Source organism: Eublepharis macularius, chromosome 14 (genome assembly GCF_028583425.1).
Source record: "Eublepharis macularius isolate TG4126 chromosome 14, MPM_Emac_v1.0, whole genome shotgun sequence".
In the NCBI taxonomy this organism is placed as follows: Eukaryota; Metazoa; Chordata; class Lepidosauria; order Squamata; family Eublepharidae; genus Eublepharis; species Eublepharis macularius.
In genome coordinates, this window is record NC_072803.1 from 64,184,517 (window position 1) to 64,208,741 (window position 24,225).

Genomic DNA, 24,225 nt, shown 5'->3' on the forward strand with positions numbered 1-24,225 from the left:
CAATCTGTCAAACAGTTACAGATCCACCTAATAGTAATAGGATCCAAACCACATTTTACCAACTTGTCGACAAGGATATTATGTGGAACTTTATCAAAAGCCTTACTGAAACTGAGATACACTAAGTCTACAGTATTCCCTTGATCCAGCAAAGTAGTAACTTTCTCAAAAAAAGAGATAAGGTTAGTCTGATATGACTTGTTCTTGCTCTTAGTAATCACAGCCATCCTTTCTAAATGCTCAAGGACTGACTGTTTGATTATTTGTTCTAAGACTTTTCCAGGTATAGATGTCAAGCTGATGGGTCAGTAGTTACCTGGATCCTGCTTTCCCCCCTTCTTGAATTCCCACTTGCCATGCTGCTGTGAAAAGTGTAGGAGACTTGCCAGAAACAAAGTTGGTATCTCTTTGTTCCTCCAGTTGGGGTTTTTAAAATATACACCTAGGATATTTTAGGGGTACACTTGAACACGTAATATGAACAACAAGTAAGGACAAAAACGAATGTACATTGCATGCAGACGCATTCTGGTTTTCTCTTTGATATGAAGAAGCCAGAATTGGTGGCAGTTCCTCTAGTACTTTCAGTGGCTGTGCCAGCAGGCCCTCTCACAAGTGCCAACTCCCCTGTCCCCACCCCCACACCATCCAATGCCTTAATCAGACTTCTGAGATGCAGACATCCAATGAGTGCAATTTTCCCCTCACTTTCTTTCCTGAGCAAAGGCTTTTCCTGCTGAATATGTGCCTATAAAGCAAGCCTCCTTCCCTGCCCTGCCACTTCAGTGAATTCTGCTCTAGCTGCTAATTGTTGCAGAACAACCCTCAAGTCTCTGCTCTTTGTCCAAAGATCACCGGGAGATTGCACCCCGCCCTCCCAGGAAGATCACTATGGCGATCTTAAGGGAAAGTTGTTCTTGTGGGTGTGGGTTGCGTATAGATATGGGTTGTGTGTAGATAATAGAAATGTCATAGAAACATAGACCTGGAAGAGATCCCAAGGGTCATCTAGTCCAGCCCCCTGCACAACACAGGAATTTCACAGCTATCCCATCCCCTTACCTCCCTCAGTGTCCCCTGCTCTATGCCACAGGAAGGCAAAAACCCTCCAAGATCCCTGGCCAATTTGGCCTGGAGGAAAATGCCTTCCTGACCCCAGAGTGGCGATAGGCATTACTCTGGGTATATAAGAAAGGCCATGAAAGCCTGTACATTCATATTAAGTCAGAGAATCACCATAGCTGTCAGATGACCTCTTCATAAATACCGCCAAGGAAGGAGAGCCCAACACCTCCCAGAGAAGCATGTTCTATTGAGGAATTGCCCTGTCAGGAACATCTTCCTAACATTTAGCTGAAAGCTCTTTTGCTTTAATTTTAATCGGTTTCTGGTCCAACAGAAAACAACTCCGCTCCATCCTCTATGTGACAGCCTTTCAAATACTTGAAGAGGGCTATCGTATCACCTCTCAGTCGTCTCCTCTCCATGCCAAACATTCTGAGCTCCTTCAGCCTTTCCTCATAAGACTTTTAGAGCAGAACCACAAGTGACAAAAGGCACAGATTGGACACTTGTCAGCTTCCCTCAAGTTTTGATGGGAAATGTAGGCAGCTTGGCGGAATGCTGGACAAGTGACAGTTGAAAAGTCCATTGGACAGCAGTCAGAGAGCGAAGCTGCGAGACCAGGATGCCTCCATTTCCCATCAAAACTTGAGGGAAGCAGACAAGTGTCCAGTCTGTGCCTTTTGTCACTTGTGGTTCTGTTCTTAGTCTCCAGACCCCTCGCCATCTTGGTTGCCCTCCTTTGGACAGGTTCCAGATGTTCCATGTACCTACGTATAGATTTGCCAGTAGTGTTTTTGTAGCCGACATTGTATTCTTTCTTTTTTCTCCTCTCCTGTTTGCTTTTTTAGTTTTATTTATTTTTTATGTTTTTGCACTAATAAACATATATATATATATATATATATATATATATATATATATATATATATATATATATATATATATATTGTAAAATTAAACCTTTTCTGTTTAGTTTGAGCATTGGTGATACTTTTAAAAGTTACTTCTCCTTTGGAGATTTTTTTGTAGCAATTGGCAGATTGGATTCCAGTCATCTACTCAGAGCCTTGCTACAAGTGACATTTTACACGTGAAGGATAAAGGATCATTTTTGCAAGTCTTTCTGGGAACTGAAGTTCCTCTCCCCCACCGCTTTTCCTTCTGTTCCTTCCCCTCGCTGCCTGAAGAGACAGAGCGAGCCTAGGGCAACATCAGCTTTTGCAAATCATCTTGCTGGGGGGCGGGGGCTGGGAATGCTCTGGAGAAAGCTGAGAAAGTTGCAGCTGCCTGCCCCAAAGATCATTGAGAGCAGGCTTGTGACTGGAGAAACGATTTGCAAAAGTTGCTGTTGCCGCAGGCTTTTTCTGTCTCTTCAGGCAGCGAGGGGAAGAAACAAAAGGAAAAGCGGTGGGGGAGAGGAACTTCAGTTCCCAGAAAGACTTGCGAAAATGATCCTTTATCCTTCACCTGTAAAATGTCACTTGTAGCAAGGCTCTCAGATAGTTTTGCTGGTGATGCATCTCCCACTACTGGTGTGTTTCAGTAATTCAACCAACTTAGGTGTATGTCTTGTTGAGTCTGTTTTGCTTTTTTCACAATTTGTACGTATTTTTCTGCTCATCTTTTTGACTGTGAGTGGTAAAGGCTTGAACGTTTCAAGCCTCGCTCCTTGGCAAATGTTTCAAATTCCCAGTGTATTGTATTCCATTATATACTAATTCTTTGCATATTCCATGCCTTTCTAAAATGGATTTTAAGGAGCTCACCGTGATGCTTGGCTGTAGAGTCGGGTCCCTGTATCAGGGCTCTTCTGATGTTCTTGTCAGCTAGTTTTAGCTTAGCCTGTGACCCATTTGTATATTCACACTTGGATAGCATTTATTTGTGTACATAGAGAATATATATTCTGCTTTCCATGATCAAATATCTTCTGTATAAGTGGCTGAGAAAAATAATTTTTAGCGTTTCAACGAATTACTAAATTGTACATTAAACAGTCTGATGTCTTACAGAATAAGGCTGGCAAGGGATTTTTTAAAAAAATCAACTTTCTCCAGTAATTCTTTTTTTGACTATCCCCCCCGCCCCGCCCCGCCAAACCTAAAAGACATATGGTGTGGGAGAGAGGGTGTGTGTGGTGAGTGAGTCCTTTGCACTCCAAGAAAAATGTTATTTACAGACCTGGGGCCACAGGCGATAGATGGCCCACAGGCCTTGCCCCCTAAGGGGGTAGCGCAGTTTGCTGCTGGCATGAGCCAGTGGTCCCCTCCCTCTGAGGCATGGCAAAGGATGCAATCATCCCTGCTTGGCAAAGGACATTCCCAGCCCCATCTCACATGGCAAAGGATAAGCCTTGCTGATCATACCTGGATAAGCCTTGCTTCTTGAGACTGACTGGGCAGGTTCTTTCTTCCTCCCTCCTCCCCTCCTTTCCAGAAGCGGGGCCCTTTTCCTAGGCTGTTTTTTCCTCCCAGTCCTTCTTTACCTTCTATGTACTCTATCCTTTCTTGCACAAAGAAACGGGGTTCATAAAGACCTGATAACCGTAATTGCCAAGTGGTAGCCATGAAAGTCTGTTGTGGCAAAATAAAGGAAAAGTCCAATAGTAAATTAAAGATGAACAATATTTATTTCAAGATAGGTAGCCGTGTCAGTCTGTCTGTAGCAGTAGAAAAGAGCAGGAGTGCAGTAGCACCTGTAAGACTAATGTGACTTGCTCTTTTCTAATATTTATTTCAATATGAGGTTTCATGAGTTAGAGCTCACTACTTCAGATATATGATGGGCCTTTGAAAAATAATATTTTATTTCAAGTGTTATTCATTCAACAGAAAACGTTTCAATATCATTTCAGATTTGAATTTCTTTTATTTCTGATTGCAGCATGGTTCTTCGGGACAGTAAGGAATCTCTTTTTCTTGAGAAACTGTGGACTACCTAAACCATTGTCCCACAGATATTCTGGGGAAAGTATTTTGGTTGGTTTATGGTACACAAAATACTTGTTTAAGTGGCTCTCTTCATGCCAGATGGCCTCCAAGCTTTTACTTTTGTCGGCCATGATGGCTTCGTGGCACTTCTTTGTGAGCTTGTGAACCTCGGCCACTGTTCCTCCAAAGAAGCATCCACAGTAGTAAAAATCACCCTCATCAAGAGGAATGTAAGCTTCAGAGGTGGAACGTCGTTCATAGGTGAATGCTTGGCGCTCAGCAGCGTAGAAACCTGGGTGAATCGTGCCAAATACCTCGCTCAAAATCTCTACTCCAACTTCATTGCTAAATTGCATGTCTGCATCAACACACACCAGAAAGTCAACTTCATGGATAAAGCGCTGTTGAGAGTAATAACTGAGCATCTCCATCCGGCGCATGGAGATTTCCTGCCACCTGGGGTAATTTTGGACTCTAAGAGGGACTATCTCCCTTCCTTCTTTGACATTCATGTTAGGAATAGCTTCAGGCCTATCGGTGAAGATATAATACTTCACTCTATGCCCAACCATGAAATAGGTTTCTGCAGTTGCTAGAAATCGCTGTAGAAAGACGACATACCTAGAAGAAAGAAAAAAAAGTTTCCTGTTACATATGAAATATTAACATAAAAGGAAACTTTCCAGCCTGAATTTTGCGTAAAACTGAAGTGCAATTTACATTTTTTTGTTGAGACAAGAGGTGAGAAATGGTCTGATACATCACAGTGTGCAACATCAAGCTGAAGACAAAGGGTTATTTCTTTCCGCAAAGCTGAAAGAACAGTTGGATGCATCTATCTGGAATTCACTTATTCCTAGGCCATCTTTCACATTACAAGGCACCAGACAACAAAAGAAAATTTAAGACACAATGAAGAAAGAAAGATTTTTAAAAAATAAAGCAGCTACATTAATAGATGACAGCACTGGGTGGGAGATGAATAATGATGATCGTTTTCCAGTCCTCAGATCTTACTGCTGCCCTCACCCCCGTGGATGCACTTTTACAGTGAAATCCTAAGAATTGCAGTATTGCAGCCCAAGCTCTGTTCCTGACTAGACATGTAACAAAAACAAACTAGGCTACCCTCAGGTAAGACAGAAGTCTAAAGTGGTAAGTAACCAGAGGGTAAAGAAATATTAATAATCACTCTTGCTCAAGAATTCATGAATCTCTTATTAAGACTATAAGTCTAATAACATATACAACTCATTCATATGACTCATACATCACTTATATGCTAATAACTTATATCACAAGAATAATACATGTATATCTGACAGAGTCCCCGTCCGAGGACTCGGGTGTATACAGGCAGATGGAAGTCAACCAGGTAAGTCCTAAGGTTGTTATTGAAGAATTTTCAAAGTAGGTATTGCTTTTCCTTCTGTTTTCTCTTTCTGTAGGTAAAGAAAAATCCCAGGTGTAGATGGAGAACACCCAAATGGAACAAGCCCGGAACCACAGCCGGCAAGACTTCTCTTTACTTCTTTAGTTCTTCGTCATAAGCCTTCCTCAGGGGCATTTACTATATTTCAATTAATAAAGAACAATGTTTCCAACATCTGCTGTGTACAAATTATTTACACAACAGTAGTCTTAATAACACATTATGTATGCTCACCCTTATGATGTTGCTTTTCAGACACGCCTGCTACATCACCCATTAAGACGTGGAAAGTCCTACGTGACTAGACTCAGCATAATCCTCCACTTAAATGTCAGTTCAATTAAAGGGGCCACCCTCCTATGTTACATAATACTATAGCAACTTCAACAGACATCCCAAACAATCACATGATATATAAACTAGACTATTACTGTCCGGAGCGGGACCTTCCCGCCCCGGACTGGGCCCACCCAAGGCCCCCCCGGACCGAGGCCAGGCCCCGCCAACGCCCCCCTGCTCGCCAGACCCCCAGCGCTCACCTCAAGACCCGGGGGAAGCCGGCTCGAAGGAGCGCCAACGGGCGCGGCGGCGGAGCTGCGCCCGGGCGCGGCGCAGGACGGAGGAAGCAGCCAGGCCGGGGAATGCTGGGCCGCTGCCGCCATCGCCGCAACCCCCGCAGATGGGCACCAGACCGGCGCCCCCGACAACGCGGGCGGCGGCGGGCGGGGAAAACCTGGAGAGGCCTTCGCCGAGGAGGTGGCTGGGTGGAGACATGGCGGCCGGGCGGGCCAGGCCTGGGCCAGGAAGGGGGAGGGCGCGGGTGCGAGCAGCGGAAGGGAGGCAGGCACCCGGGGCAGCGCGGAGCCAGATTGGGGAGCAGAAGGTTGGGAGGGCTCCCCAGTATGAAGAGACTGGCACGAGAAGGGGGAAGGAGAGGGGGTTGGCGGAGCGCAGGGAAGGGAGGAAGACGGAGGAGGCAGGCGAGCTGAGAGGAAAGGGGTGGGAACAGACAAGGGAAGGCACCAGTGACAGGACGGACAGCAGAGCACGGGGCGGGGAAAGGAGGGAGCACGGTGGCGGATTGGGGGAGAGGGGAGAAGTGGGTTGAGTCGGTGGCACAAAAGGGAAGAGCCCGAGGACACCGCGGAGAAGTTGGCGGGGAGAGCGCATACGGCCAGAGCGAGGAAGCGAGAGAGAGAGGGGAAACGGCCATAGGCTCTCCAGGCAGCTGGTAGGAGGCAGAAGCCAATGGCTCAACTGCTGCCCCTGCCCAGTCTGAGGCCGAGGGAACTCCTTTGCCACCACCCCAACCGGGGTCCAAGGGTACGGCAGAGCAGGGGGGGGCGGCGGCGGGTAGGGCGGGGCCTCACAAACTGGTGGAGAATGCAGGCACTGGCAGCCCCGTGAGGCCCCTCCGCCCTTACCTGCCCACCCCCGCAGGTTGGCGCAGCCCTCGCTCGCTGTTGAAGCCCGCCACCTTAAGTGCCCCAGGGACAACCGCGCCGTCTGGCAGCGCCAACCCCGGCATGGACCTCACCCAGTTCGGGCAATGGCTGACAGAGCATCAAGGGCAGCTGTTACGCGAGGCAGCCCAGCAGCAGTTGGACGCCCAAGCCACCCTTGCCCGGCAGCAACAGAACGCCCAAGCAACCCTGGTGCGAGACCTACAGCAGGTCCTTGCCTAGGCGGGGGCGGGAGCGGGTGTAGCCGGAGCAGGAGGCGGCGCCACTGCCCCCCGTCCACCATTCCAACTAGCCAAGCAGGGCCCGGAAGATGACGTTGATGCCTTCCTAGAGGCCTTTGAGCGCACGGCCGAAGCCGCCGGATGGGCCCCGGCCCAGTGGGCCTTCATACTGGGACCGTACCTGACAGGGGAGGCTCAGGCCGCCTTGAAGGCCCTGCCCAAGGCCGAGGGCGCCGACTATGCCAAGTTGAAGGAGGCCATCTTGGACCAGTATGACATAACGCCGGATACATATCGCCAGAAGTTCCGGGCCCTGACCCTGCAAAAGACGGACCGCCCCCGCACTCTCGTGGCCAACCTGCAGGACGCCACCTACCGCTGGCTCAAGCCGACCACAGATGAGGGGCGACGAATCGCCAACCAGGTGGTCCTGGAGCAACTCCTCCAAGTGATCCCTACCCGAGCTAGGAACTGGGTGGCCTACAACAAGCCGGGCACCCTGAAGGAGGCCACCGTATTGTGGGAGAACGTGATGGCGGCTGAGACCCAGGAGCCTCCCCGGGGGGAGACCCGGCCCAGCGGGGAAGGGGGCTCCGCCACAGGGACTCGAGGTGGCCGGGCGAGACCCGGGGTGCGAGGGCCCCCTCCCGGCACCAGGGGGCGGAACCCACCAGGAGCGCCTTTGGGGCCCCGGGCACCCTGGCCTGCGCTGCCGCCACCAACCCCAGCCCCCGCGGCCCGACCAGGAGGGGGAGCCAGGAAGGAAACCAGCGAGAAAGGCCCCTGCTTCACCTGCGGGCAGTGGGGACATTGGAAGCGTGAATGTCCCCTCATGGAATGCGACCTCGGCTGGGACACCGCCCTGCCGGTCTCGCTCAGAACCTCGCGGCCCCCACCCATGCTGGTACATGTCCGGGTGGCAGGGCGGCGGCTGACGGCCCTACTCGACAGCGGGAGCTCAGTGTCCATGATCCGGTCCCATCTCCTGCCCCCGAACCTCCCCGTGGTCCGGCAAGCCACCATTGCCTGCTTCCACAACCATATCGAGGAGTGCCCCGTCGTCCTGGTACCCGTCACTTACCAGGGGCGCACCTGGGACACCCCCTTGGCGCGAGTGCGGGCTCTCCCATACCCGGTCCTACTTGGAAGGGATGGCCCTCACTTCTGGCCCGCCATGCGAGAGGCGCTTCCGGTGGTCGAGGGGGAGGAGGACGAAGAAGCCCTGGCCGGGGAAGAGGTGGACGAACCCGAGGCCAACCCCGCAGAGACCGAGGCGGCAGGTGCTCCTGAGCAGCTCCGCCAGGAGTGGGGGGGGAGCCTCAGTTCATGGCAGACCAACCCAACGACCCCACCCTAGAGGATCTACGCCGGATCGTGGCGGTAAGCTAAGGGGCTGTCCTTGACCCCCGTCAGGCGGGTAGATGGCCCCAAGTCGTCCGGGAGGGGGGGGCGTTGGTACCGGAAGGTGAAGGGAGCCCGGGGGGAGGTTTCCCAACTGCTGGCGCCTGCGGCCTACCGACCTGAGATCCTGAAGACCGCCCACGATCACCCCTGGGCGGGACACCAGGGCGCCAAGAGCACAATGGCCCGGATCGAAGCCCACTTCTACTGGCCCGACTTGGCCAGGGACGTACGACGACACTGTCGGGCCTGCACCCTTTGCCAGCGGCTGTCCCATCGTCGCCCGGTTAAGGCCCCCCTTGCCCCGTTGCCGGTCATCGAGGAGCCCTTCACCAGAGTGGCAATGGACTTCATAGGACCTCTACCCCGGACGCCGCGGGGGGCCCGCTACATCCTGGTCCTTATGGATTATGCCACCCGGTACCCCGAGGCCCTCCCAATGAGGGACATGAAAGCCCCCGGGGTGGGACGTGCGCTATTGCATTTCTTTGCCCATGTGGGCCTGCTGCGGGAGCTCCTGTCCGATTGCGGGAAGCCTTTCACAGCTCAGCTCACGCGGCACCTGTGTCGGACTCTGCAGGTCCGCCAAATTTTCACCAGCGTCTACCACCCCGAGACGCATGGGCTTGTGGAAAGGTTTAATCAGACCCTGAAATCTATGCTGCGGAAGCTGGCCCACGACCGCCCCCAGCAATGGGACTTATACCTAGACCCCCTGCTCTTCGCGGTCCGGGAGACTCCCCAGGATTCGACGGGGTTTGCCCCATTCGAGCTCCTCTACGGACGCCGCCCTCAGGGCATTCTGGGGCTGGTGGAGGAACGATGGAGACCAGCGCCGGCGGCGGAAGCTCGGCCCATCCCCACCTACGTCCAGGAACAGGCCGGCCTAGCGACCTGTCGAGCTGAGGCGCGGGAACACCTCCAGGCAGCCCAGGAAGCCCAAAAGGCTTACTACGACCGAGGGGCCCGAGCGCGAGAGTTCCGGGTCGGCGATAAGGTTCTCGTCCATCACCGAGTCATGGGGCCTGGACCAGGGGATCCGTGGAGGGGCCCTTACCCGGTCACCAAGGTCAAGGGGCCCTTGTCCTACGAGGTCCAGTGCGGCCCAGAACCCCGGCATCGGAAGCGGCTCCACGTGAACGACCTAAAAGTGTGGCACAACCCCGCGACCCTACAGTGCAACCTGGCCCCGGAGCCCCTGGAACTCTCAGAAGGAGACCTACCCTGGGCGGCCGACGCGTCAGTGGTGGAAGAGCCTGAGCTGGACCCCAACCTCCGGGCGGAACAGCAGGAGCAGGTGCGAGCCATGTTCCACCAAGTCCCAGGGGTCTTCTCGCGCCGCCCGGGGAGGACAGCAGTCATCTCTCATCCCATCCCCACCCCGCCAGGGCGGGTGACCTGGGCCCCATGGCGGCCTCTGCCGTGGAAGAAATGGGAGGTCGTAGCCCGGGAGGTGGAGGAAATGTTACGCCTGAACATGATCGAACCGTCCCGCAGCGCGTGGAGGAGCCCCATAGTGTTGGTAGGGAAACCCGACGGCTCGGTGCGCTTCTGCGTGGATTACCGGCAGGTAAATGCCATCGCCACTTTCGACGCCTACCCCATGCCCCGGGCCGATGTCCTCATAGGCCAGCTAGGAACAGCCCAGTACCTCTCGGCCCTGAACCTCACAAAGGGGTACTAGCAGATCCCCATGGCACTCGAGGACCGCGAAAAGACGGCCTTCGCGAAGTCTCAGGGCCTCTTCCAATTCAAGGTAATGCCCTTCAAGGTAATGGACCTTCCCGCCCCAGACTGGGCCCACCCTGGGCCCTCCCGGACCGAGGCCAGGCCCCGCCAACGCCCCCCCGCTCGCCAGACCCCCAGCGCTCACCTCAAGACCCGGGGGAAGCCGGCTCGAAGGAGCGCCAACGGGCGCGGCGGCGGAGCCGCGCCCGGGCGCGGCGCAGGATGGAGGAAGCGGCCAGGCCGGGGAATGCTGGGCCGCCGCCGCCACTGCCGCAACCCCCGCAGATGGGCACCAGACCGGCACCCCCGACAACGCGGGCGGCGGCGGGTGGGGAAAACCTAGAGAGGCCTCCGCCGAGGAGGCGGCTGGGTGGAGACATGGCGGCCGGGCGGGCCAGGCCCGGGCCGGGAAGGGGGAGGGCGCGGGTGCGAGCAGCGGAAGGGAGGCAGGCACCCGGGGCAGCGCAGAGCCAGATTGGGGAGCAGAAGGTTGGGAGGGCTCCCCAGTATGAAGAGACTGGCACGAGAAGGGGGAAGGAGAGGGAGTCGGCGGAGCGCAGGGAAGGAAGACGGAGGAGGCAGGCGAGCTGAGAGGAAAGGGGTGGGAACAGACAAGGGAAGACACCAGTGACAGGACGGACAGCAGAGCACGGGGCGGGGAAAGGAGGGAGCACGGTGGCGGATTGGGGGAGAGGGGAGAAGCGGGTTGAGGCGGTGGCACAAAAGGGAAGAGCCCGAGGACGCCGAGGAGGAGAAGTTGGCGGGGAGAGCGCATACGGCCAGAGCGAGGAAGCGAGAGAGAGAGGGGAAACGGCCATAGCCTCTCCAGGCAGCTGGTAGGAGGCAGAAGCCAGTGGCTCAACTGCTGCCCCTGCCCAGTCTGAGGCCGAGGGAACTCCTTTGCCACCACCCCAACCGGGGTCCAAGGGTATGGCAGAGCAGGGGGGGCCGGCGGCAGGTAGGGCGGGGCCTCACAATTACAAAAAACACTTCAGTAATAGTTCATTATTCAGTCCCTTGGGTACCAAAGTTCCCAGGGAATGGATCCATTGAGCCTCTTTGCGGAGGAGATCCTGTTGAGCATTGGATTCTTTAGAGGTACTGTAAAGTCCCACCACTTTTATGTCTTGTGCTGAATGTTGTTCGTCTATGAAGTGCTGTGTGAGTGGTGCTTCTGTTATTTGATGCCTAATACATGATACGTGTTCTAATACTCTTACTTTTAAAGCTCGGGATGTGCTACCTACATAAAGTTTAGGACAGGGGCATATAATTAAATATACAACCCCTATTATTTGGCAGGTAATGAGGTGTCTTAGTTCCATGTTCACATTCAATTCAGGTATGATCACATTAGTGCTCTGAAGAATATACTTGCATGATGCACAATGTGTGCATTTGAAAGTACCTCGTGGAGGAGGTAGATCTGTTGTCCTTGTCCCGCTCCCTCAATGGGCAGGGGATTTAATGTGGACCGCACCAACAAATCTTTTATGCTAGATGTTCTCCTATACGCAATCTTAGGTGTCAGATCACAACCCGGGATATCTGTTAACAAATATTTGAGCACAATTCTTTTCAATTGTGCAGCATGGGGAGTGTAACCAATTGGCCACATGATTTGTTTATCTAGTGGTCTAGGTCTCTTTGTCAATAGTGACTCTCTGTTTACTCTCTCACATCTCTCCCTTGCAGAACTAATAATCGCTTCAGGATACCCTCTAAGGGCAAAATCCCTGGCAAGAGTCTTACAGCCTTTTCTATATTCCTCCTCTGTAGAGGAGTTCCTTTTAATCTTAAGTGTCTGGCCATATGGAATATTATTCTTTAAGTGAGGGGGATGGAAAGAGGTATATTCAAGATATGGGTGGCAATCAGTGGGCTTACTGTATGATCGAACACATAAACGATTATCTCTATTCCTATACACCACGATGTCCAAAAAGTTGATGGAATCCCTGTTAATGTTCCAAGTAAATTGGATATTAAGGTCTTGTTCATTAATCCAATTGCAAAACTCATGAACCACTGTTTCTCCCCGGAATAAGACAAAACAATCATCTATGTAGCGCCGGAACAACACAATATTTTCCAGAAATGGGTTGTTGGAACCCATGATATGCTTAGCTTCCCATTGGGCCATAAAGAGGTTGGCTATGCTGGGTGCTGCTGCGCACCCCATAGCCACCCCTTTGATCTGTAAATAGAAATCCTCTTGAAACTTAAAAGAAAAATTTCGAGGACTAAATCTGCTAGTTGGAGTAGGAACTCAGTAGGAGGGTGAGGGTCCGTTCTGTTTAATAGAGTGTGTTCAATTATATCTCTGGCATCTTGATGGGGAATAGATGTGTAAAGAGAACTCACATCTAAGGTAAGGAGAATATCCTCTTTTGCTATGGTATTACCCTCAATTAATTTAATGAAGTCTGTGGTGTCCTTAACGTAGGATGGAATTCTTTTTACTGCTGGCTGAAGAAAAACATCTAAATACACTGCCAATGGTTCCAAAACGGACCCACAGCCCGACACAATAGGTCGTCCCGGGGGAGGTGTGATATTTTTATGGATTTTAGGGAGTACATAGAAAGTTGGGGTCCTAGGTACTTCTCTAAACAGAGCATGTCTGGTGCTTTCCGATATGATAGACATGGATGATGCTTCATAAAGGACCATCTTAATAAGGTTTTGGATATGTTTAGTCGGATCCCCTGGGATTCTCTTATAGCTGGTGGTATCCCCTATTTGTCTATGAACCTCCGCTATGTAGGTATCCCTGTCCAAACGACAATCCCCCCTCCTTTATCTGCTGGTTTAATTATGATATTAACATCTTGCTGTAAAGTCTTAAGTGCCTGTCTTTCTGATCTTGAAATGTTATAATAAGTTTTATTTGGACGTGATTCTAGTTGTTCAATGTCCCTAAGGACTAGATACTCAAAGGTATCTATCCTATGATCAGAAGACGGTGGAACAAAAGAAAACTTGTTCTTTAATTTGAGGGGCAAACTGTCTTCCAATGTTGATGGTGCTCTAATGTTATCTTGGAAGTGTTTTTTTAATTTAATTTGTCTGATTAATTTATACAGATCAATGCGGGTTTGGAATGAGTTATACCGTGGTGTAGGGACAAATGTGAGACCTTTATTGAGTACAGAAGTCTCCGTAGGGCTCAAGGGCCGGGAGGACAGGTTAAAGACTTATCTTTTTTGTTTCTGTTTCTGAAACGGTCATTTTTTCTCTCTCCCTAAAAAAGACCTTGTAGTCCCTGTTTGTCTACTCCTCAAGTTCATAGTACTACTCCCTTCATCCCCTGAACTCTCTGCCGTAGATGGCTCAGATGTTTCAAGGTCAGAGAACCTTTCTTGAGCAAGAGTGATTATTAATATTTCTTTACCCTCTGGTTACTTACCACTTTACACAACTAGACATGGGCACAAATGGAAAAAAAATCCCAAACAAGCTGTTCGTTGTTCGTTGCCAATGCTGAACATCCGAATGTAAACGAACATGTCCCGTTAACACACATGTTCGGTATTCAAAGTTTGTCGGTACCAGAGCGGCCCCCTTAACACTTAGAGAGCCCATATTCACAGGGAATGTGCAGCAGGCTCTTCTCCAGCCACCACCCAAGTTTGGTCAAGATTGCATTATGGATCTCAGAGTTATACATTCCCATATTCGACACCCCCAGGAAACTCCCATTCCATACAAATTGAGCCACATTCTCCAGTTCACTTTGGCCCCGTGCGGTGGGCCTGAAGGCAGGCCACCTCCCCTCTGGGGGGGAGTCTTGCCGCTGGCTGGCAGCATCCCCATGTGCCCACCCACCAGGCCTCTGGGGCGGAGGATACTATTCCACTCACGCAGCAAGGTGGTTGATGACTGCGGCCACCGGGCCTGGCAGGCTCGGGGAGGCGGTAGTGGGCCATCTCCCCTCTCGGGGATGGAGGGTCTGGCCATCAGCCGGCAGCACCCCCCATGTGCCTGCCCGCCAGGCCTACGGGTCGGAGGCTACTATTCTGCTCACTCAGCAAGGTGGTTGATGACTGTGGCCGCTGGGCCTGGCAGGCTCAGGGAGGCAGTGGCATTCTGCCTCCCCTCTTGGGGGCAGGGGTCTGGCTGCTGGCTGGGGGCACCCCCATGTGCCTGCCCGCTAGGCCTCCGGGTTGGAGGCTACTATTCTGCTCACGCAGCAAAGTGGTTGATGACTGCGGCCGCTGGACCTGGCGGGCTCGGGGAGGCAGTGGTGTTCCACCTACCCTCTCGAGCATGGGGGGTCTGGCTGCTGGCTGGGGGCACCTCCCATGTGCCCACTGTGTGTCATCAGCTGAAAGCATTGCTTGCTGAGAGTGTTGGTAATAACAGTATTACCTGTCACGGGCTGGGCCAGCCCAAGCAGGGTGGTGCCGGTCCAAACCTTGATACCAAGTCCAGAGGGAGTTTCAGGAGCCAAAAGCCAAGTCAAAGCAGTGGTCAGAGCACAAGCTAATGCCAGAGTTGAGTCCAGAGTCCAAGAGCAAGGTCAGGCACAGTCCAAGGTCAGTTACCAGTAGTGTCAGGTCCAACAGTAGGCACGGGCAAGGTTCACAGAGTGGTTGCAGGCAGTAGAGACATTGCTTCCACACCTGGCTGTTGCTCCTGACTGGCTTTTATAGCCAGGCATGGTTTTCAGCCAGCTGCTGGGGCTCCATCCTGAAGCTACTCATCATCACTCTCGAGCACTGCACCGTCTCTCCTGCAGCTCCAGTCTCTGGCGCTGTCTGCGGCGTTCTCTGAGTGTGGGTGAACCTGGGGGGGGGGTGGAAGCCTCTGGCTAGGCTTCCCCTGTGGTGCTGGCAGTCCCTGACTGAGCTTCCCCTGTGGAAGTCCCTGGTTGCACTTCCCCTGTGGTGCTGGGGCTGGAGAGTACTGATGGCTCTGCTTCAGCTGCTGGCTGTAGGCTCCGATTAGCCAACAGCTGTGGCTCCTGATTACCAGCCTCTGCTGAGTCAGGGCTGGCTGCATGGAGCTCCTCTTCTCCTGAGGAGTCCTGGCTGGCTACAAGAAGCCCCTCTCCTCCTGAGGAGGAGTCCTCGCTCTCACTGAGCCCAGGCTGGGCCATGACACCACCCTTGCTCCAGAATTTAAGTATGGCCAAATGAACCCTAGCTCTAACTGAAGGCAGACCAAGTTCTGCACTCATTAGGGCTGCAGGGGTCCCCCTGGGTAGTGCAAGCAATCGTCTAATGAAAAGATTTTGAATTGATTCCAGACGGGTTATGATACGTTCTTTCCAACCCCAGACCTCTATACCATAAAGGAGGTGGGGGATTGCCTTACATAAATACAGTTTTATTTCCAGGTCTACAAGAGATCCACCCTTGGTATAATAAAATCTCAGAATTGCCCCTATTATTTTTAAAGTGGAGGATTTGACAATATCCAGATGTATATTCTGACTTAGGGTCTCGCTAAAGGTCACTCCCAAATACTTATAGGAGCTGCACTGTTCAATGGGGATTCCATGAATACTCCAGGTGTTCCTTCTGGGCTGCCTTCTAAACACCATGACCTTGGTCTTGTCAAAATTTATTTTGAGGGCCTCCTCTTTACAGTATTCACCTAGTTGGTGCAGTAACCTTTTTAGTCCAGTTTGGGTAAGGGAAAGCAGGACCATGTCATCAGCATATAAAAGAATCAAAATTTTCTGATGACCAAATGAGGGGGCAACAAACTCAGGACCTGATAACCTGTGCACTATGCCATTTATGTACAGGTTTAAAAGCATGGGAGCAAGTAGACATCCCTGCTTAACCCCTCTAAGAATTAGAATTTCATCTGTTAAAGTCGAGGGATCCATCCCCACCCCTGCTCATAGGGAATGGTAGTTGCAATGGATGGGAGCACCATGAGGCTCAACTACATGTGCAACAGCTCCTGAGCTGTTGCACAAATGCCCAAAGGAGGATGCCGCCAGCATCACCCATCTTCCTGCCCTTGCAGAAAGGAGGAGATGGACAGGACAGGAGAGGTCGCTGGGATGGGTCAGAGTGGTTCCAGAGAGGGAGAGGAAGAAACGGAGCAGCAGCTGACATTGACCACCTTCCTGCCTATGTGGAAAGGATAGAGTTGCGGAACCCATTCCCCACTGCTCTGAGAGGACAGCGGGTGCCTTGGACAGGGGGCACTGTGATGTTCAACTTCATGTGCAACAGCAGTTTAGCTGTTCCTCGTGGCCCAAAGGGGCAGCAGCCGACAGCACCCACCTTCCTGCTTTTGTGGAAAGGATGGAGTTCCGGGACCCATTCCCCCCTGCTCACAGGGCACAGTGGTTGCAATGGATAGGGGGGACCGTGCAGCTCAACTGCAATGGTTCCTGACCTGTTTCACAAGTGCCCAAAGTAGGCTGTCGCCAGCATCACTCACCTTCCTGCCTTCGCAGAAAGGAGAGGATGGGCGGGACAGGAGATTAGTGGGGGAGGGTTGAAGTGGTTCCATCCAGAGAGGGACAGGTAGAAAGAGCGATGTGGAACTTTTCAGAGAGAGGACGACAAAGGGTTACCCAGAGGAACAGGATCGAGAAGACCAAAACCTATGCGAGCCATCAGCCAAGAAACCCATCGAGCTGGCATATGGACCTTTGCCGCCCCGGGATCTGAGGGAGACTCGAGTGCAACACCGACACTCAGATACCTGACCAGTTCAGGCACTACTAATTATCTAGGTGAGCCCTCAGCAGAGGTGCCCCCCAGCTTGGCCCCTGGCCTGGGAAGCTGTGGTCGCACAAATGCCTGTGTCCTGATGAGTCCTCCTGAGCCCTCAACCTCACCGTTCTAAGCAGCACTGTCCCCGACCCTGAGGGAACAACCACCGCTGGGGCGGCCTGCCTGACAGTGCGACTCCCACTTGACCCAAACATGCCAGCCCTCATTCGAGATACCCGGTGGACTCGACGGGCAAAGGTGCGCGGCAACGGCATGGAAAACCAAGAGGCAAGATGCTAAAGTAGCCTGCGGAAGCCCACATCCTCCACAATGGATAGGGGCAAGCCATGTAGGCCAATCGTCTCTTCCAAGATGCGAAGGCCCGCCCCCTGAGCCCCCTGAGCCCATTCTAAGCGGCACTGTCCCAGACCCCGAGGGAACAACCTCCGCGAGCGCAGCCTGCCTGAGCGCTCCGCTCCCACCAGCATCACCCTCAGGGCAGGGATTCTTGCTTGGGGTGGAATCCGGTGACCCTCCCACTGATCCCTGCTCAGAAGAGCTGGTCGCCCCCTTTCTCCCCTCAACGGATGTTTCGCTGGATGAGGATGGAGACCACAGGCTTGAGTGGTGCTTCTTCAGGTGCTGAGTCAGGGCCATTGACAACAGGTGCTTCGGGTTCTTGCCCCTGCGCACCAGGACATCACAGGCACGGCACCACACCACATGGCGGTCATTAGGAAGGGCCCGAAAGTGCCTCCATACAGAGGCTTTGAAACTTGGACCGCTAACTGTCCAAGGGGAAGGAGGACAAGGGGTTACAGGCTGCGCCACAGAGCTGGCCACAGACGACACAGTGAGGGGTGGACTGCAGGCAAGGACACCACCGAGAGTTTGGGATGGGGACGGGAGGGATGTTTCATAAAACACAAACCATTCCTCCAGGGAACCCTCACCCACCTCCTCAAAATGTTGAGAGAGATCCACTCCCCACCATGGAAAGACCTCTTTGGCCTTCTCCACAGCCCCCACAGGTGAATCTGGGGGAGCGGGAGTACTCTCTGCTGCCCCCGAGCCACACCCAGTATTGCTTGCCACGAGGAAACCAGGAGGACTGCCTTTGCAGTTCCCCTCATGACCACCCATGGCCACCACAACATGAAGGCTCATTGTGACACCAAACTTAGAATTAAGGAGGATAGAAAAGGAGAGAACACTGTGAGCCCTCAGCAGAGGTGCCCACAGAGCTTGGCCCCAGAGCCTGGCAGCAGCCCTGGAACCAGAGGCTGAGGCTACAGCCCTGGCCCAGCACACCCAGAAACCTGAACAGAACAGGCACTAATAATAATCAGTGTGAGCCCTCAGCCAAGGTGTCCACAGAGCTTGGCCCCAAAGCCTGGCAGCAGCCCTGGAATCAGAGGCTGAGGCTAGAGCCCTAGCCCAGCACACCCAGGAGCCTGAACAGTACAGGCACTGAGACTAATGATAATAATGATAATAATGATAATAGAGTGAGCCCTCAGCTGAGGTGCCCGCAGAGCTTGGCCCCAGAGCCTGGCAGCAGCCCTGGAACCAGAGGCTGGGGCTAGAGCCCTAGCCCAGCATCACTCCCAGAAGCCTGATCAGATCAGGCACTGATAATAATGTGAGCCCTCAGCCGACGTGCCCACTGAGCTTGGCACCAGGGCCTGGCAGCAGCCCTCGAACCAGTGGAGAAATAGGTCCCTTACCACACACACAAAATCCCAGCTCCAATGCACTCTCCTTATCTCTCTCCCCAAAGGCTAGCAAAAGCTCTGTCCCACTCCACTACTTGCTGAAACTGAAACCAGAACTGGGAGCATGGTGCCTTTTTTATTTATTTATTATATTTATATTTCAATTTATATACCACCCATCCTCAGAGGCTGTGGACAGTGGAGGTCCCATAGAGCAGCACAGGAGGTCTGTGGTTGGCAGTCAGAGCTGCCTAACAGGGTTTGCAGGGACGAGATTGGAGTTCCCATGGCCACAGAACACCCCCATCCTCCCTCCCTCCCCCCTGGTGTCTGCTCCCATGTTACCATTTGTAACCAATTTGCAGCTCCACACTTGGAAGGAAGACCTGCCCATCAAGCTATGTTGGACTTTGATTGGGGTGTCCAGGTCGACAGAGGGAGTGCAGACAGAGTTCAGGCAGTCCCTCCCTCCGTTGCTAACGAAATTGATTGAAGGCGCCTGAGTGTCTGACTTTCCGAACAGCAGCCAAACACAGGCCAAACGCAACAAACAAGGCTTGCACCAACCACCTGTTTGGCTGGATTGGCGCCTCACGAATGGCCCGTTTACGAACAGACGGATGGCCTGTTCGGGTTTTTTCCCCATTCGTAATGCTGTTCGTGCCCATGTCTACTCACGACCTGAGTTCGATCCCGGCGGAAGCCGTGTTCAGGTACCTGGCTCAAGGTTGACTCAGCCTTCCATCCTTCCGAGGTTGGTAAAATGAGCACCCAGTTTCCTGGGGGTAAAGTGTAGATGACTGGGGAAGGGGAAGGCAATGGCAAACCACCCCATAACAAAAAGTCTGCCAAGAAAACGTCGTGATGTGACATCCCCCCATGGGTCATTGTGCAAGCACCTTTACCTTTTACCTAAGAAGATTTATACCCTTCAGTCTATTGAGTCAACAGATTTCCAAGAGTGTAACTCTGCTTAGAATTACACTGTAAAATTCCTAAAGCAAACAGCCCCTGCCTGAGAAGTGTGCTATCAAGCAATCGGGACCAGGTAGCACTTGGGGTGTGGCTTCTCTGCACCTGGGCAGATGGAGTTTGAGGCCTCCACCTCTTCCCAGTAGAAACGGTGACTGAAGGGACCAGGGACAGAATGTAAAGTGCCCATCATGTCCGGGATCCAAATCAAAGCATGTTGGGGAGGTGGAGCAGTTCTGAGCACCAAAATGGAGGCTTAGTATCCAACATGGAGAGTGAGGTAACACGAGTTAGTGCCTGGGTTTGGCACCTTGTGTTCCGTGGAAGAAAAGTGGGATAAGGAAGCATCACAGGGCAAGGAGGCTGCTGCCTTCTGTATCTCTGCATGATTCACTGCTTTGTCCTGGCAATCTTCCAATCACCTTTAAAGCAGGGCAGGTGATTCTGACATGTCTGCAGCAGGTAAGCTTTCATCATTCAGTTCGCTTTATATTTTATATATGCCAATAAAGGCTTGCTTGCTTGCTTGCTAATCATTCAGTTAGCACCCTGCCTCCCCCCACCAACTGTGTAACAAGACACAGAAGAGGGGGAGAAACCACCAGCAGAAAGAATAAAATCTTGCGCATATGAAAGGTCAGGATCCAAACAGCAAGACACCCGACCTGGGCCGTTCCCACACGGCTTACCTGAACCCGGAATGCTGCGCAGCATGCAAAAAAAAAAAAGCGGAAGATCACGTTTTCTCTCGCGAGTTTTGCGCGATGTTGCGCAACATCGTGCAAAACTCGCGAGAGAAAACGTGATCTTCCATGTTTTTTTCTGCATGCTGCACAGCGTTCCGGGTTCAGGTAAGCCATGTGGGAATGGCCCTGCTTCGCGTTTCACGTTTCACTTAAGCCATGCTCACTTTTTGATAGCAAACACTGTCAGTCCGATGGTTGTGTTCCTTTGTCTGAACTGCTCATTCAGGATTTCCAAGTTGAAGGTCCCATCCCAAATGATTGGGGCAAGCCAGGGAGTCATTGTAAGGACATCAGTTCTCCTGTGGGGAAAGAAGACTTCTTCAGAATCACATCACAGCGGTGAACAGACAAGAGAACCACTTTGAAAAAACTCCATAATTATCACCTCTTCCCCATTGGGGACGGGGCAGAATTCATCAGGTGCCCAGAACAGCCATCCTTGCAAATGCTAAAGGGCTTTGAGTATTACTTACGGTGGCTTAAAGATGTGTGGCTTTGAGTAAACCATTCTGAAAGAGAAGGGGAGGGAGAGAGTGAAGTTGGGTCTTAGGAGTCATTCTCCACAGTGTGAAGAGCTTCTACGAGACTCTTCTAAGCATTACAGGCTGCATTCAGCCTGCTTGTCTCTTATTCCAGAGTAATTGTTAGCAGCAGTGGAAGGAGCCAGAGCCATTATGGGACACTCCCCAAATGCAAGTGCTGCCTTCTGCACTCTTCCTTTATCCAAGGCCTAGCCACATTTGTAACCATTGGTAAATTGTTCCCCCACCATTCCCCGCACTTGCATAAATCAGTAGCCTTCTTAAAACAGGTATTGAGGGAGCCATCACAGGCTCCCACATCCAACTCATTCAAAATCAGCACATCCCGTTTGGCCCTCAGGGCTTTCTTCTCTGACTGCCAGCCCTCCCAGTTACCAGGTGGAGAAAGGTCTGCTGCCCATGACCCTTAACTGGAGAGGTCAGCAATAGCATCTCAGACTTCCTGCATGCAAAGCAGGCTCCTGCCCCCAAATCACCTGTGTACATTCTGCCTTCTACTGAGTCGCACCAGTGATTCCTCTCCCCAAGGACTCTCCAGCAACCGCTTTCTAATGCCACTTGCAGTCAGGAGGGCTTTCCAAGCTCCATATCTCAAGATGCCAGAGGCTCTCAAAACACACGAGACAAAATACCTAGATTCAACTCGTGTTCTCTTACCTAAAGGTTTGCTGGGAAGTGTAGGCGTCCTTGCAGCTTAAAGTTTAGCATTTACAGTGCAGGCGTCCTTGCAGCTTAAAGTTTAGCATTTACAGTGCAGGCGTCCTTGCAGCTTAAAGTTTAGCATTTACAGAGCAGCGAGGAGGAAAGTGCAGGCGTGGGGCGCCTTTCCCCCCACTCTCAAGGTGCATCACGGCATTTTCCCTTCCCCTCACCCGGCCTGGCCCTGCAGAGCAACGCCTGGCTGCACCAGGAGACTTTAAGCTGCAAGGACCCCCACACATCCCTCTCTGCTGCTCTGTAAATGCTAAACTTTAAGCTGCAAGGACACCTGCACTTCTCCATGCTGCTCTGTAAATGCTAAACTTTAAGCTGCAAGGATGCCTACACTTCCCGACAAACCTTTAGGTAAGAGAACACGAGTTGAATCTATATATTTCATCTCGTGTGTTTCGACTGTCAGTCTAGGGCAAACCACATATGCTACCATGTTCTAATGCAAACAAAGAACAGTACCTTGGTAATGCTATTTCTGGCAAACCATGCAAGACGTTAGTTTTGTTTCTGTGGAAGTAGAAATTGGAGAATCCAATTGATGCAAATATGTCAATGTCATAGTTATCGTCAAACCCCCGTGGTTGAATCAGGACATAGGATTTTTCTCACACTACAGATACTAATTTTATGCACTTTGCCCCCAAGTTCTCTCAAGCTAACCACAATGTGTATTATAGCTTTCTAACACTCTGATTTACAATCCCCCTCCCACTCTCTCTGCCTTGATTATAAGGACCCTGTCGGGGCACGGAAGCCTCCGCCCGCCCTGACTTACCCTAAGGGCCTGCCCGGGCAGACGAGAGGGGAAGGGCAGCTGAGGACAGGCTGGGGGAAGACTCCTCCGACTCCCTGGCAAGGAGGGGGACGAGCGGCAGGGATAAGGGAGTGGCCAGAGCGGACGGGCACCCCAGAGAGGGGAATTGGTGAAGGGGGGGTGAAAGGGGGGAGTGGAGTCGGTTGAACAGAGAGAGGGACAGAGAGAGGGGGAGAGGGTGTGGTAGACCCCCCTCCTTTTAGGAAAGAGTGGCCAGGAAGGTGGGGCATGCTGCTTAACCCCCACCAGCCCCAACAGCCCCTAAGCTACTCTAGAGCCCTCTCTTCACACACCAGCCTGAGTGGCAAACCTGGCGACTGCCCCCCCCCGCAGGCTCAGACACCCCCACTGGTAGCGCTCACAGACCCCTTCCTTTTTCACTCCATGTGTCTGATGAAGGGAGCTTTGACTCTTGAAATCTAGTTGGCCTTTAAGGTGCTACCGGACCTGATTCTTGCTCTTCTACTACACACCAGCACGGTTACCCACCTAAAACTATTGCCACAGTAATCGTGTTTCAAAATATAAAACAATGTTTTGTTTTATTGTTGTAGAGTCTTTCCCAGCTCCACAGCCCAAGATCCTTTATTGCAGAGATACTGATGAGCACAAATCATCTGACCGTTATAGCCCATCCCCAAGTCCAGACTTAGATAAAGGTGCAAGGGAGGAAAACCACACATAGGTCCTTTGCCATCACCAGCCCAGGTGAGTTTCAAAGCGCCCAGGAGGGGGGGGGCAGGGCTGTAGCAGGTGGGGCAGCAGCTTCCTCTTCCCCGGGGGGGGGGGGAAACAGATAAAAAGGCAGGCCCAGCTGGGAGAGAGGAGGACAGACTGCAAGGAAGGAAGGCTGCCAAGGGCAAGCAAGGGAAGACTTGTGGGCAGGCAGCTGGCTCTGGGGAAGAGCAGAGACAGCTCTCAAGGAAGGGGCAGGCTGTGGGACTGGAGGCAGAGAGGACCGGAGAGCAGAGAGCCACACCAGGCAGAGCTGCTCCCGAGGTGAGGCAGGTCCAGCAGGCAGGCCCCAAACCGAAGGAAGGGAGGAAGGAAGGAAGGAAGGAGGGAGGAAGGAAGGAAGGAAGTCCAGACTCAAAGTAAAAGAACAGCACTTTTGAGCTGGCTGTGAAAGGGCTCACCGCAGCTGATGATGAGGGTAGCCCTGAGGTGCCGTTGAACTCAAATGAGACAAAAAGTAACACAGAGCCTCACCTGGATACCTTTATTCCCAGTAAACCATGGAAAGGATCAATCTTGTTTCTGTGGCAGGAATAATTATTGAATTCCGTTGACCCAAATATGTCATAGTAATCAGTATTAAGAAGGTAAATTTACATTTACATTTTTCTTCATTACCGTAGCTATGAAAAGACAGTACCCATTAAACTATTCACTAAAAGTGTTATTTTTGCCTTTAACTCTCAATGCTTGTTGAAACCCTGCCTCATGTCCGCTCAGAGTTGGAAAGCCATCTTGCCTAGGGGCCCCCACATACAGGCACACATTACCTTTGTGTGTCACACAATATTGAGATTTTTCTCTTCAGCCAACTTCCTTTGGATGCCTGCCTGGAATAAAAACAAAAATGTCCCCTTTTATATACAGGATTGTCTGGCCTATGCAGACAAATATCTCTTCTGAGACCATCACAAACTAAGCAGCAAACTAGCAGATCTAGTTAGATAGACTTAACTTTATGATCGATGTAAATTCCATAAAGACAGATGTTTGAAAAATCACTACCATATAGTGCAGAAGTTGTTTTAAACCCAAGCTGGGCTATAATGGTAACAGAATAGAAG

The 24,225-nt window shown here is 52.0% G+C and overlaps 1 protein-coding gene and 1 long non-coding RNA gene across 3 annotated transcripts in view; one reads left to right on the top strand and one right to left on the bottom strand.

Annotated features, from left to right (window-relative positions):
• Positions 1-24,225, top strand: part of LOC129342166 (uncharacterized) — a 200,717-nt gene that overhangs the window by 121,414 nt on the left and 55,078 nt on the right. The window lies entirely within an intron of this gene.
• LOC129342164 (histo-blood group ABO system transferase-like) overlaps positions 3,843-24,225 on the bottom strand; it is a 44,331-nt gene continuing 23,948 nt past the window's right edge. The window contains exons 3-8 of one of the 2 annotated variants that reach the window (XM_054997789.1): positions 23,932-23,991; positions 23,636-23,683; positions 22,072-22,119; positions 20,830-20,865; positions 20,521-20,655; positions 3,843-4,616 (exon numbers count right to left, since the gene is read on the bottom strand). In XM_054997789.1, coding sequence (XP_054853764.1) covers positions 3,911-4,616; positions 20,521-20,655; positions 20,830-20,865; positions 22,072-22,119; positions 23,636-23,683; positions 23,932-23,991 — 1,033 coding nt within the window. In that variant the 3' untranslated portion in view covers positions 3,843-3,910. The remainder of the gene's footprint in view (positions 4,617-20,520; positions 20,656-20,829; positions 20,866-22,071; positions 22,120-23,635; positions 23,684-23,931; positions 23,992-24,225) is intronic. The other variant, XM_054997790.1, reaches the window with a different exon arrangement.